A 12,775-nucleotide genomic window follows, 5' to 3' on the forward strand; every position below is an offset into this window, starting at 1 on the left:
CAGGGGCGTCTATGAAAAAGACGGTGCTTAGATGGCAGCATATGTTGTTCCAAAACCTGTATGTACCTTTCAGCATTAATGGTGCCTTCACATATGTGTAAGTTACCCATGCCTTGGGCACTAATACACCCCCATACCATCACAGATGCTGGCTTTTGAACTTTGTGTCGATAACAGTCTGAATGGTTTGCTTCCCCTTTGGTCCGGATGACACGATGTCGAATATTTCAGAAAACAATTTGAAATGTGGACTCGTCAGACCACAGAACACTTTTCCACTTTGCATCAGTCCATCTTAGATAATCTCAGGCCCAGAGAAGCCGGCGGCGTTTCTGGATGTTGTTGATAAATGGCTTTCGCTTTGCAGAGTAGAGCTTTAACTTGCACTTACAGATGTAGCGACCAACTGTATTTAGTGACAGTGATTTCTGAAGTGTTCCTGAGCCTATGTGGTGATATCCTTTAGAGATTGATGTCGCTTGTTGATCCAGTGCCGTCTGAGGGATCGAAGGTCACGGTCATTCAATTTTGGTTTCCGGCCATGTCGCTTACGTGGAGTGATTTCTCCAGATTCTCTGAACCTTTTGATGATATTATGGACCGTAGATGTTGAAATCCCTAAATTTCTTGCAATTGCACTTTGAGAAACGTTGTTATTAAACTGTTTGACTATTTGCTCACGCAGTTGTGGACAAAAGGGTGTACCTCGCCCCATCCTTTCTTGTGAAAGACTGAGCATTTTTTGGGAAGCTGTTTTTATACCCAATAATGGCACCCACCTGTTCCCAATTAGCCTGCAAACCTGTGGGATATTCCAAATAAGTGTTTGATGAGCATTCCTCAACTTTATCAGTATTTATTGCCACCTTTCCCAACTTCTTTGTCACGTGTTGCTGGCATCAAATTCTAAAGTTAATGATTATTTGCAAAAAAAAAAAAAATGTTTATCAGTTTGAACATCAAATATGTTGTCTTTGTAGCATATTCAACTGAATATGGGTTGAAAATCATTTGCAAATCATTGTATTCCGTTTATATTTACATCTAACACAATTTCCCAACTCATATGGAAACAGGGTTTGTATATGGTGTATCGTGACATGGCCTAAACATATCCACATATATATGGTGTATTGTGATATGGACTAAACATATCCACATATATATGGTGTATCCTGACATGGCCTAAACATATCCACATATATATGGTGTATCGTGACATGGCCTAAACATATCCACATATATATGGTGTATTGTGACATGGCCTAAACATATCCACATAATAATAAAAAGCCATAGTAGCCCTAGTTAGAATGTGATTTTTTTTTTTTAACTATATCCACCATCATGTCTTTTATAATGATTGTGAACGATAGAAAAAATTCCCCAAAAAAGTGCAGTTCCCCTCTAAATTCCAAGGATTAGATTTAAGACTTGAAGTGTATGAGCATGAAGTGATGAAGCCTTCTTGGATGAGTCTTCTAAGACAAAGTGAACAGTCCAGTTGTGATGGATTGAATGCCCTGAGAATAAAATGATATGTGCTTACTTGGACTGTGATGAAGCTGTGAGGACTCAGGTGCTTTGTCTTCATGCTCTTCAGTCTTCACAGAGACAACAGTCAGTGGAAACTTGCTGACATCATCCTCCTCCTGCCCTACAACACACTCTCCCTCATCTTCCTCTTTCATGAGTGGATCCTCCTCTTCCTCTTTCATGTGGGTGGGCTGTGGATCCTCCTCTTCCTCGTTCATGTGAGGGGGCTGCTGGATGTCTGTTGGGTAAATGTAAATAAGATAAAGAGAGAAGAGAAATAGTTTTGGACTGACACTGTTAACACAATGACATTATTTGTGTTCTTCCGTGTGTTGGGTTAAAAGTGTGTAGCAAAACAACTAATAAAAACACGGGAAATACCTCCTTTTTTCCTAAAATCAATTCAAAAGTGGCACAGTGAGTACTGAAACAGACTTGGAAATAGGATAAGGGGCAATTTGAAAAGTTTTTATAACTACGAGGCAGCACTGATTGAGGCATTTTGAACTTCACTGATGTAAATAGTGTAAATATTTTATTCTGTATACGGTCCATTACACCTACTCTTTATCTCTAAACTTAACCATAATCTTTTAATGACAAAGTCATTACCATAACTTCAATATCATGGAAATAAAATAAAAAAATTCCAAAATCACTCAAAAATAACATTCATGGTATGTTTTTGTCATCATGCAGAATACTTTTTTGTGGTTATTTTGTTGGCTGGACCAAAAGAAACTTTTACCAAAAACATGTTTTACTTTTGAGAGATTGATTGAGACTTGTATTAGTAGATTGCACAGTACAGTACATATTCCGTACAATTGACCACTAAATGGTAACACCCGAATAAGTTTTTCAACTTGTTTAAGTCGGGGTCCACTTAAATCAATTCATGGTAGTATGTGGTGTTTTATGGAGTATCTCCATCAAAAATTCCTCTTTAGGAATTGGAGACCATCTACAACACGCTGAAGGAAAGTCAGTCACCTTTATGTTCTTTTAATAAATCAAGTGTTGACTACTTTGGCTATTGAAAATAAATGTTTACATTCCCTTATTGTTACATGTAAGTCACAATCAAGAAGTGAAATGATAACTAATTAGATGTGATTACATTATAAAATGTTTTGGTGAGTGTGTGAGTTTTGTGTAAACATGTTGATATAGGTTTACATCTTCTTGGGGACTGGAACACAGATATGTCCCGAAAGGATGCACCCATTTTTAAAACCTTCACTAAGCTGTGCCACCAACATTGTCTCACTTAGCTCATTAAGCAAACTACCAGGGTGAGTAAGTCCTTTTAAACCTTCATAAACCTCGTTGTTACTTCTGACCAGTCTAAGATCACCACATGTGGAACTACTGTATGTGGCTTAAGTGATCATTCCGAGGCTGACGACCACAAAACAAGCGAAGTTACAATCCTTAAGACCTAGACTAGCAAGGCTTTCAATGACAAACTGGCACATTAAGACTCGCCTGGTACTTGCAAGTACACAGGTTTATGGGTCAATTCCTAACCTCAGAAAAGTAAATAACTTCCCAGTCAAAGTGGGTGACAATATTATAACAAACAAAAATGAGATTACCAATTTTGGCTGCATCATAGAGACTAATCTCTCCAGTGAAAAAATGACTACTAAGGTAGTCAAAGAATCAACCGACAAATTATGTTCTTACATAGTAGTACTACTATTACGGGTAGTATTGCACTTAAGACTCTAACACAAGCACTCATTTAACATCACTTTGAGTACAGAGTTCATATTTAGTACCGTGACGCCTTAAAAGCTCTGAAAAACAAACTCCAGACAGTCCAAAACAAAATGATTGGGCTTCTACTCAACCGTCCATCTCACCTTTCCTTAACGTGGGGAGGCTCTTGGTAGGTGACAGAGTACATCTTCTTGCAGTTGGTCTGGTGTACAAGATACACCAAACCACTAACATATCCATGTACCTGTCTAGATACTTCAAAATATATTCACCATTACAACACCAGAGGTAGTTGTACAAGTCATATTCAACCCAGATCTCACTCCAAAACATGTTCCAATTAGTTTGCCTGCTATACCACCAACATGTGGAACTCCCTATCAATAGCCATAAAGGAGTGTAAATCCCTTACTTACTTCAAAGTTGCTCTGAAAAGACATTACAGGTTGCGGCTACTCGTAACTGGGAATTTACAAATCCTTTTACTTTTATTTTATTTTCATTGACTTTCTTGCAGTATTTTGTCTACTTTCTACATAGTACTGTGTTCTGTGAGAGTTTAAAAAAATATTTCAACTGAAACCATCTCAGGCTTTTTTGTAGCAGTGAATGTGTACCGTCATGAAAGTGTAGCCTTTCCTATGCAAACTTCTCATAACTCCTTCAATCAATCAATCAATCAATCACACATTGTTACAAACTGAGAGGAACATCAACTGTCTCGTTTACTTCTTTTCACATAAAAGGGAACCACACTTTTTAAATGTATTTTGCCTATCAAGAACACACATTTTTTCTTTGTTATGCATTATAAATAGTAAATAAATACGATCAAAAGTCTGCTTACAATAGAGGATATTAGAGTTGCACTATTCTGCCTATAAAGAACTTAAAAACATCCAAACACCTCCATTAAGGTTTTATGTACATGCAGTAGGTATTTATGTCATTTAGTAATAGGGGCATTTTTTAAAAGATGTAATATTTACATATTTTTGCTCATTAGCGCAATAATTTTAAAAACGCATCACAACGTTCGCTTTTTTTATTTAACATCACTGAATATTACACACTGCAGACTTCCTGAGAGCCAACAAACATAATAAAACATCACTTACTGTACAAGGTCTGCTGTCACTATGACGCAGACTGATAGAATCTAGTTATATTACCGTTTAGATGAAGAATTACTCATAATCCTCGAACGGAAAAGGGGGGTGACGTCAAGCGTCTTTTTAGGTCTTTCGGGTCTAAATTGGCTGACAAACGATACCAACTTGTCAGAGTACGACCTCATCCTTTTACTATCCAGGTGAGAGGCACGATTCATGATCTGGAATAATCTTTCACCAGTAACGAGGTGAGGAAGGAGCTCACCAGCCGCTGATGTCAACATAGACACACAAGCTATAAATAGTTTGTCTGCGTTAGCACTTATAATAACAATATCACTAATACTTGCTTGCTATTCAAGCCACAAAATGCAAATGGAGTATTGTTGGCACTTTTTGGATGGTTATAGAGAACCTCCCATTGGCTTCATTGCAAGTGGACTTTTATTTACATTTATGAGTTAGAATGTGATTTTGAAACAATATATATCCATCGTCATGTCTTTTATAATGATTGTGAACGATAGAAAAAATTCCCCCAAAAAGTGCAGTTCCCCTCTAAATTCCAATGATTAGATTTAAGACTTGAAGTGTATGAGCATGAAGTGATGAAGCCTACTTGGATGAGTCTTCTAAGACAAAGTGAACAGTCCAGTTGTGATGGATTGAATGCCCTGAGAATAAAATGATATGTGCTTACTTGGACTGTGATGAAGCTGTGAGGACTCAGGTGCTTTGTCTTCATGCTCTTCAGTCTTCACAGAGACAACAGTCAGTGGAAACTTGCTGACATCATCCTCCTCCTGCTCTACAACACACTCTCCCTCCTCTTCCTCTTTCATGTGTGGATCCTCCTCTTCCTCTTTCATATGGGGATCCTCCTCTTCCTCTTTCATGTGTGGATCCTCCTCTTCCTCTTTCATGTAGGTGGGCTGTGGATCCTCCTCTTCCACTTTAATGTGCGTGTGCTGTGGATCATCTTCTTCCTCTTTCATGTGGGTGGGCTGTTGATCCTCTTCTTCCACTTTCATGTGGGTGGGCTGTGGATCCTCCTCTTCCTCTTTCATGTGGGTGGGCTGTGGATCCGCCTCTTCCTCTTTAATTTGGGTGGTCTGTGGATCCTCCTCTTCCTCTATAACGTGGGGGGGCTGCTGGACATCTGTTGGGTAAATAAGTAAATAAGATACAGAGAGAATAGAAATAGTTTTGGACTGACACTGTTAACACAATTACATTATTTGTGTTCTTTTGTGTGTTGTGTTAAAAGTGTGTAGCAAAACAACCAATAAAAACAGGAAATACCACCTTTTGTCCTAAAATGTATTAAAAAGTGGTACAGTGAGTACAAAAACAGACTTGGACATTTGATGGGGGTCAATTTGAAAAGTTTTATAAGTACGAGGCAGCATTGATTGAGGCATTCTTAACTTTACACTCACTGATGTAAAGTGTGTAAATATTGAGATTGTCAAATGATAAATAATAAATGGGTTATACTTGTACAGCGCTTTTCTACCTTCAAGGTACTCAAAGCGCTTTGACAGTATTTCCACATTCACACACACATTCACACACTGATGGCGGGAGCTGCCATGCAAGGCGCTAACCAGCAGCCATCAGGAGCAAGGGGTGAAGTGTCTTGCCCAAGGACACAACGGACGTGACTAGGATGGTAGAAGGTGGGGATTGAACCCCAGTAACCAGCAACCCTCCGATTGTTGGCACGGCCACTCTACCAACTTCGCCACGCCGTCATTACCATAACTTAAATATCATGGAAATAAAACAAATCTAATTCCAAAATCACTTATTAAAACATTCATGGTATGTTTTTGTTATCATGCAGAATACTTTTGGGTGGCCATTTTGTTGGCTGGGCCAAAAGGAACTTTTAACAAAAACATGTTTTACTATGTGCTGTTTTATGGAGTATCTCCATCAACAATTCCTCTTTAGGAATTGGAGAAAATCTACAACACGCTGAAGGAAAGTCAGTCACCTTTATGTTCTTTATGTTCTTTTAATAAATCAAGTGTTGACTACTTTGGCTATTGAAAATAAATGTTTACTTTCACTTATTGTTGCATGTAAGTCAGAATCAGGAAGTTAAATGATAACTAATTAGATGTGATTACAGTGTAAAATGTATTTGGTGAGTGTGTGAGTTTTGTGTAAACATGTTGATACAGGCTTACATCTTCTTCGGGACTGGAACACAGATATGTCCTGAAAAGATGCACCCATTTTTAAAACCTTCACTAAGCTGTGCCACCAACATTGTCTCACTTAGCTCATTAAGCAAACTACCAGGGTGAGTGAGTCCTTTTAAACCTTCATAGTCCTCGTTGTTACTTCTGACCAGTCTAAGATCAGCACAAGTGGAACTACTGTATGCAGCTTAAGTGATCATTCAATGATTTTCTGTACCCATAAAGAACATAGAACTGAGGCTGACGACCACAAAACAAGCAAAGCTACAATCCTCACCTACTCAGTGGCCTAGTGGTTAGAGTGTCCGCCCTGAGATCGGTAGGTTGTGAGTTCAAACCCCGGCCGAGTCATACCAAAGACTATAAAAATGGGACCCATTACCTCCCTGCTTGGCACTCAGCATCAAGGGTTGGAATTGGGGGTTAAATCACCAAAAATTATTCCCGGGCGCGGCACCGCTGCTGCCCACTGCTCCCCTCACATCCCAGGGTGTGAACAAGGGGATGGGTCAAATGCAGAGGACACATTTCACCACACCTAGTGTGTGTGTGACAATCATTGGTACTTTAACTTTAACTTTACTTTAACTTTAAGACCTAGACTAGCAAGGCTTTCAATGACAAACTGGCAAATTAAGACTCGCCTGGTACTTGCAAGTACACAGGTTTTTGGGTCAATTCCTAACCTCAGAAAAGTAGATAACTTCACAGTCAAAGTGGGTGACAATAATATAACAAACAACAATGAGATTACCTATTTTGGCTGCATCGTAGAGACTAATCTCTCCAGTGAAAAAATGACTACTAAGGTAGTCAAAGAATCAACCGACAAATTCTGTTCTTACTAGTGTTGTCCCAATACCAATATTTTGGTACCGGGACCTGTACCAAAATGTATTTCAATACTTTTCCGAACTTTTTGATACTTTTCTAAATAGAAAGGACCACAAAAAAGTGCATTATTGGCTTTATTTTAACAACAAATCTTAGGGTACATTAAAAATATGTTTATTATTGCAATTTAGTCCTTAAATAAAATAGTGAACGGACTAGACAACTTGTCTTTTATTAGGAAGTTAACAAACAAAAGCTCCCAGTTTAGTCCGCTGACATATGCAGTAACATATTGTGTCATTTATATTATATTATTTTGTCAATATTATTAAATGGTAAATGGTAAATGGGTTGTACTTAAACCCCCACTGGGGTGAGTTTTTCCTTGCCCTTATGTGGGCTTTGTACCAAGGATGTCGTTGTGGCTTGTGCAGCCCTTTGAGACACTTGTGATTTAGGGCTTTATAAATAAACATTGATTGATTGATTGATTGATTGTACTTTTATAGCGCTTTTCTACCTTTTTAAGGAACTCAAAGCTTTTTGACACTATTTCCACATTCACCCATTCACACACACATTCACACACTGATGGCGGGAGCTGCCATGCACGGCGCTAACCAGGACTCATCAGGAGCAAGGGTGAAGTGTCTTGCTCAAGGACACAATGGACGTGACTAGAATGGTAGAAGGTGGGGATTGAACCAGTAAACCTCAGAATGCTGGCACGGCCACTCTCACAACTTCGCCACGCCGTCCCCTGTTATTAAGAACAAGTGGTCGAAAATTGATTATTAATCTACTTGTTCATTTACTGTTAATATCTGCTTATTTTCTGTTTCAACATGTTCTATCTACACTTCTGTTAAAATGTAATAATCACTTATTCTTCTGTTGTTTGATACTTAACATTAGTTTTGGATGATACCACAAATTTGGGTATCAATCTGATACCAAGTAGTTACAGGATCATACATTGGTCATATTCAAAGTCCTCATGTGTCCAGGGACATATTTACTGACTTTATAAACATACCGTATTTTCCGCACCATAAGGCGCCCTGGGTTAAAAGCCGCGCCTTCAATGAACGGCATATTTCAAAACTTTGTCCACCTATAAGCCGCCCGGTGTTGTAAGCCGCATCTAACTGCGCTAAAGGAATGTCAAAAAAACAGTCAGATAGGTCAGTCAAACTTTAATAATATATTAAAAACCAGCGTTCTAACAACTCTGTTCACTCCCAAAATGTACGCAAATGTGCAATCACAAACATACGTATATCAACATGGACAGAGCTGCGTGAAAAAAGCCACCCGGCCTCTTCGCGTAAACTTAAACTTACCTTAACCACTCGCTCATCTTTTCTTCATCCATCCCTTCGAGTTAGCTTTTATGATGACGCCGGCTGGAAAGGTCTCTTTTGGCAAGGTCTTCCTTTTGAATATCACCATGGGTGGAAGTTTCTGGCCATTAGCATGGCAAGCTAGAACCACAGTGAAGGATGACTTCTCATTCCCTGTGGTGCGAATATTCACCGTACGTGCTCCCGTTGTATCCACAGTGCGGTTCACAGGAATATCAGTTGCTGTGAAATAGTAATCCGTGTGCGCATGGAGAGATTGCGTCTTTTCATGAACCGGATCCCTGACGCTTAGTAGGAGCCATTTTGTGGTCTTTACAGATGTAAACACACAAAGGAAATGAAACGTACGGTATATCCGCGCGCTTTTTCTTCTTCTACGCGGGCAGGTGGTTGCTTACAGTAGAAGAAGAAGCGCTTCCTGTTCTATGGGGGCGGGTGCTTACCTTGGCGGTTGCTTGCGTAGAAGAAGAAGCGCTTCCTGTTCTACCGGGAAAAAAGATTTACCGAAGTTGCGAGATCGAAACTTTATGAAAATGAATCGTAATATTAATCCATATATAAAGCGCACCGGGTTAAAAGCCGCACTGTCAGCTTTTGAGTAAATTTGTGGGTTTTAGGTGCGGCTAATAGTGCGGAAAATACGGTAATATATATTTTTTTTAAACGAAAGAAGATGTTGTAATGCCAAAAAATATAGATGTAATCATAGAAGTAGTACTTTTTAGAGGCGGTATAGTACCGAATATGATTAATTAGTATTGCGCTACTATACGAATGCTGGTATACCGTACAACCCTAGTTCTTACATAGTAGGATCACCCCGCTGGTGGGTAGAAATACACTTCAGACTCTAATACAAGCACTCATTTAACCCCACTTTGACTACAGAGTTCATGTTTGTTACCGTGACGCCTTAAAAGCCCTGAAAAACAAACTCCAGACAGCCCAAAACAAAATGATTGGGCTTCTACTCAACCGTCCATCTTGGGCTCACCTTTTCGCCAACCATTTCCTTAAAGTGGGGAGGCTCTTGGTAGGTGACAGAGTACATCTTCTTGCAGTTGGTCTGGTGTACAAGATACACCATACCACTAAAATACCATGTGCCTGTCTAGATACTTCAAAATATATTGACCATTATAACACCAGAGGTAGTTGTACAAGTCACATTCAACCCAGATCTCACTCCAAAAAAGGTTCTAATTAGTTTGCCTGCTATACCACCAACATGTGGAACTCCCTATCAATAGCCATAAAGGAGTGTAAATCCCTTACTTCCTTCAAAGCAGCTTTGACAAGACATTACAGGTTGTTGTTACTCGTAACTGGGAATATACAAAGCCTTTTGCTGCAATTTTCTTGCAGTATTGTTGTCTTTTTGCTACTTTCTGCATACTTTGTGTTCTATCTGTGTGAGTGAACAAATATTTCAACTGAAACCATCTCAGGCTTTCTTGTAGCAGTGAATGTGTACCGTGATGAAAATGTAGCCTTTCCTATGCAAACTTCTCACAACTCCTTCAATCAATCAATCACACATTGTTACAAACTGAGAGGAACATCAACCTCAAACTGTCTCGTTTTCATGAAGAATCTAAATGAAAGCATTGCATCATCCCCACAAGACAAAGCATCTATTGAAGAAAAGTGTTAATAATGAAATATAAAGTTAGTAAAGATGTGAGAGTAAGAAGTAAACAAAGCTGTTGTGTCTAACACAACTTGATGTTTCTTGAAAACAGCGTCCAGTAGTTGATTGTTCTCTTTCGTTCTATAAAGTTCCGCCTGGTAATCTGCTATCGTTCTTTTGCACATTTTCACACAATCACAACACTTTACACTCACGTTCACACAATCACAACACTTTACACTCACATGTTCACACAATCACAACACTTTACACTCACATTTGATCTCTACTTAGCGATGTGTTGATAACGCCTGTGTCTCTTTGTTAGCAGCTAACAAGCTAACCTAGCTAAACTTGCTAGCACGATAAGGTTCTCGCTCACCGAGACGGATTTTTTCCTGAATTAAATACTCAAAGATGTATTTTATACGACATACATTTTTACAAACTGGGGAACAAATAATAAGACTGACTTATTAGCGTCCTTCTGGCTTCTTTCTGCGTCAATGTGCTTTCACGACAGTTGGCAAGCTTGACGTTACAAGACGGTTCTGCTCTCGTCTATGACTGCTCTGCTCTCGCGAGATGTGTCATGCGCAGAAGACTCAAAGCTTTGTTGTTTGTAATAAAATGATTACCGTATATTACCAAATAAACGCCCTTGTGCAAATAACCGCCCATGTCCTAATAGCCGCCCGGGGTCTGACCCCATTTTGTGAAATAAACGCCTCTTCCTAATAAACGCCTATGTCCAAATAGCCGCCCATGGGCTGTTATTTGCATAATTTAGATTAAAATCATATTGACTTCATTAAACCCAATTTATAAGCTAAAAGGAAAAGCAAAGGTGCAATAATTCTGGTCATTACGGTAACAGCAGACGTTACGTGGGGATTCTGGGTAATCAACATATTGCAATGGGTGACCGCATATAGCGTAACACACACTCAACGACAACAACAAACCCACGAGGAAAAGTTTCAACATGGCAAGCAACAGCAGCAGTGAGTTGAATGAACAGGATACCGGTACACCACAACTGATGGACGGGAATACTTTAAGGGGGAAGAACAGAAAGTTTGACTTAAAGTTCAAGCTAGCGGTTGTGAAGTATGCGGAGCAGAATTCTGGTTTGGCAGCGGCCAGGCAGTTTAACGTTGACCCAAAACGTGTACGAGAATGGAAACAAAAAAAGGGAGAACTACAATCTCAGTCGGCAATCGATGGAAAACGGGCTCGCTTATCTGGTGGAGGTAGGAAGAAAGTGAGCGACGAGCTTGATGCTAATTTGTGTCAGTGGATACATCACGTTCGTGGACTGAACCACCGTGTGTCCCGCAAAATGATCCGCATTAAGGCAAAGGACAGTGACAGTATTATTGTTCTGTTTTGATGGTGGGTTTTATACTTGAGTACTTGGTACCATCATTTTATTTTTCCCGGTAGGCTGCTTTATTTAAAAAGTTTATTTATTTTTAGTATTTGTATTCTATTTGACAATTGTTGCACTACTGTCATGTTGAGGCCTTGTTGATCTCTTGTCTTTTAATAGTCTTGTTTTTTTGTTTGTATGTTTACATTAGCTTTTACATTTAAAGTTTTTAGTACGAAAAAAAATACTGGACATTAACCATTGTAACCAAATAATGGCCTGGTGCAGGCTGGTGCAAAAATAAATAAAAGCCTTGTGCAAATAACCGCCCATGTCCTAATAGCCGCCTGGCGTCTGACCCCATTTTGTGAAATAAACGCCCGGGCTACTATTTGGTAATATACGGTAATTGTATTATTTTGTTGTAATTGTTACATTAACTAAAATGATGTGTATATTGTTGTATTATTCACCAAAAAAACGATACATTTTAGTCCTGTGTTTTATTCTGATGATAATGAAAAATTAGGTAAAAGGCAAAGTGAAAGTGAAACTAAGCTACTGCCTCTCGCCTACACGTCAATGTATCATGTGGTAGCCAAAAGTCACCAGTAGATGGCAGTACAGTATTGTAAAGTCCTACATATAGTACCATTGAAATGTTGCTGGTCATATTAATAAAACGCTAAATCCTTTATTTTTGACAAAATACCTCTAGTAGTGATACAAATGTGCTCTGGCAAAATAATCATATTTCCTTTGTTTGGCTTGAAAGAAGCTATGAAAATAAACATGACAAAAAATGAGTACCGTATTTTCCGCACTATAAGGCGCACCTAAAAACCACAAATTTTCTCAAAAGCTGACAGTGCGCCTTATAACCCGGTGCGCTTTATATATGGATAAATATTAAGATTCATTTTCATAAAGTTTCGGTCTCGCAACTTCGGTAAACAGCCGCCATCTTTTTTCCCGGTAGAACAGGAAGCGCT

At 39.0% G+C, this 12,775-nt stretch overlaps 3 protein-coding genes across 6 annotated transcripts in view; 1 reads left to right on the forward strand and 2 right to left on the reverse strand.

Moving 5' to 3' along the window:
- The window catches only part of LOC133570591 (uncharacterized), a 463,307-nt gene that overhangs the window by 307,708 nt on the left and 142,824 nt on the right, over positions 1–12,775 (forward strand). The window lies entirely within an intron of this gene.
- The window catches only part of LOC140680121 (uncharacterized), a 1,112,395-nt gene that overhangs the window by 60,269 nt on the left and 1,039,351 nt on the right, over positions 1–12,775 (reverse strand). The gene's annotated exons all lie outside the window — the stretch shown is intronic.
- LOC133570551 (uncharacterized) overlaps positions 1–12,775 on the reverse strand; it is a 270,169-nt gene that overhangs the window by 13,563 nt on the left and 243,831 nt on the right. For 3 of the 4 annotated variants that reach the window (XM_072916476.1, XM_061923234.2, XM_061923268.2), the window contains exons 2-3: positions 5,074–5,532; positions 1,550–1,774 (exon numbers count right to left, since the gene is read on the reverse strand). In XM_072916476.1, the coding sequence (XP_072772577.1) occupies positions 1,550–1,774; positions 5,074–5,532 (684 nt within the window). Of the gene's footprint in view, positions 1–1,202; positions 1,775–5,073; positions 5,533–12,775 lie in introns of those variants that run through there. The other variant, XM_072916477.1, reaches the window with a different exon arrangement.

Source organism: Nerophis lumbriciformis, linkage group LG28, assembly GCF_033978685.3.
Source record: "Nerophis lumbriciformis linkage group LG28, RoL_Nlum_v2.1, whole genome shotgun sequence".
Taxonomy (NCBI): domain Eukaryota; kingdom Metazoa; phylum Chordata; class Actinopteri; order Syngnathiformes; family Syngnathidae; genus Nerophis; species Nerophis lumbriciformis.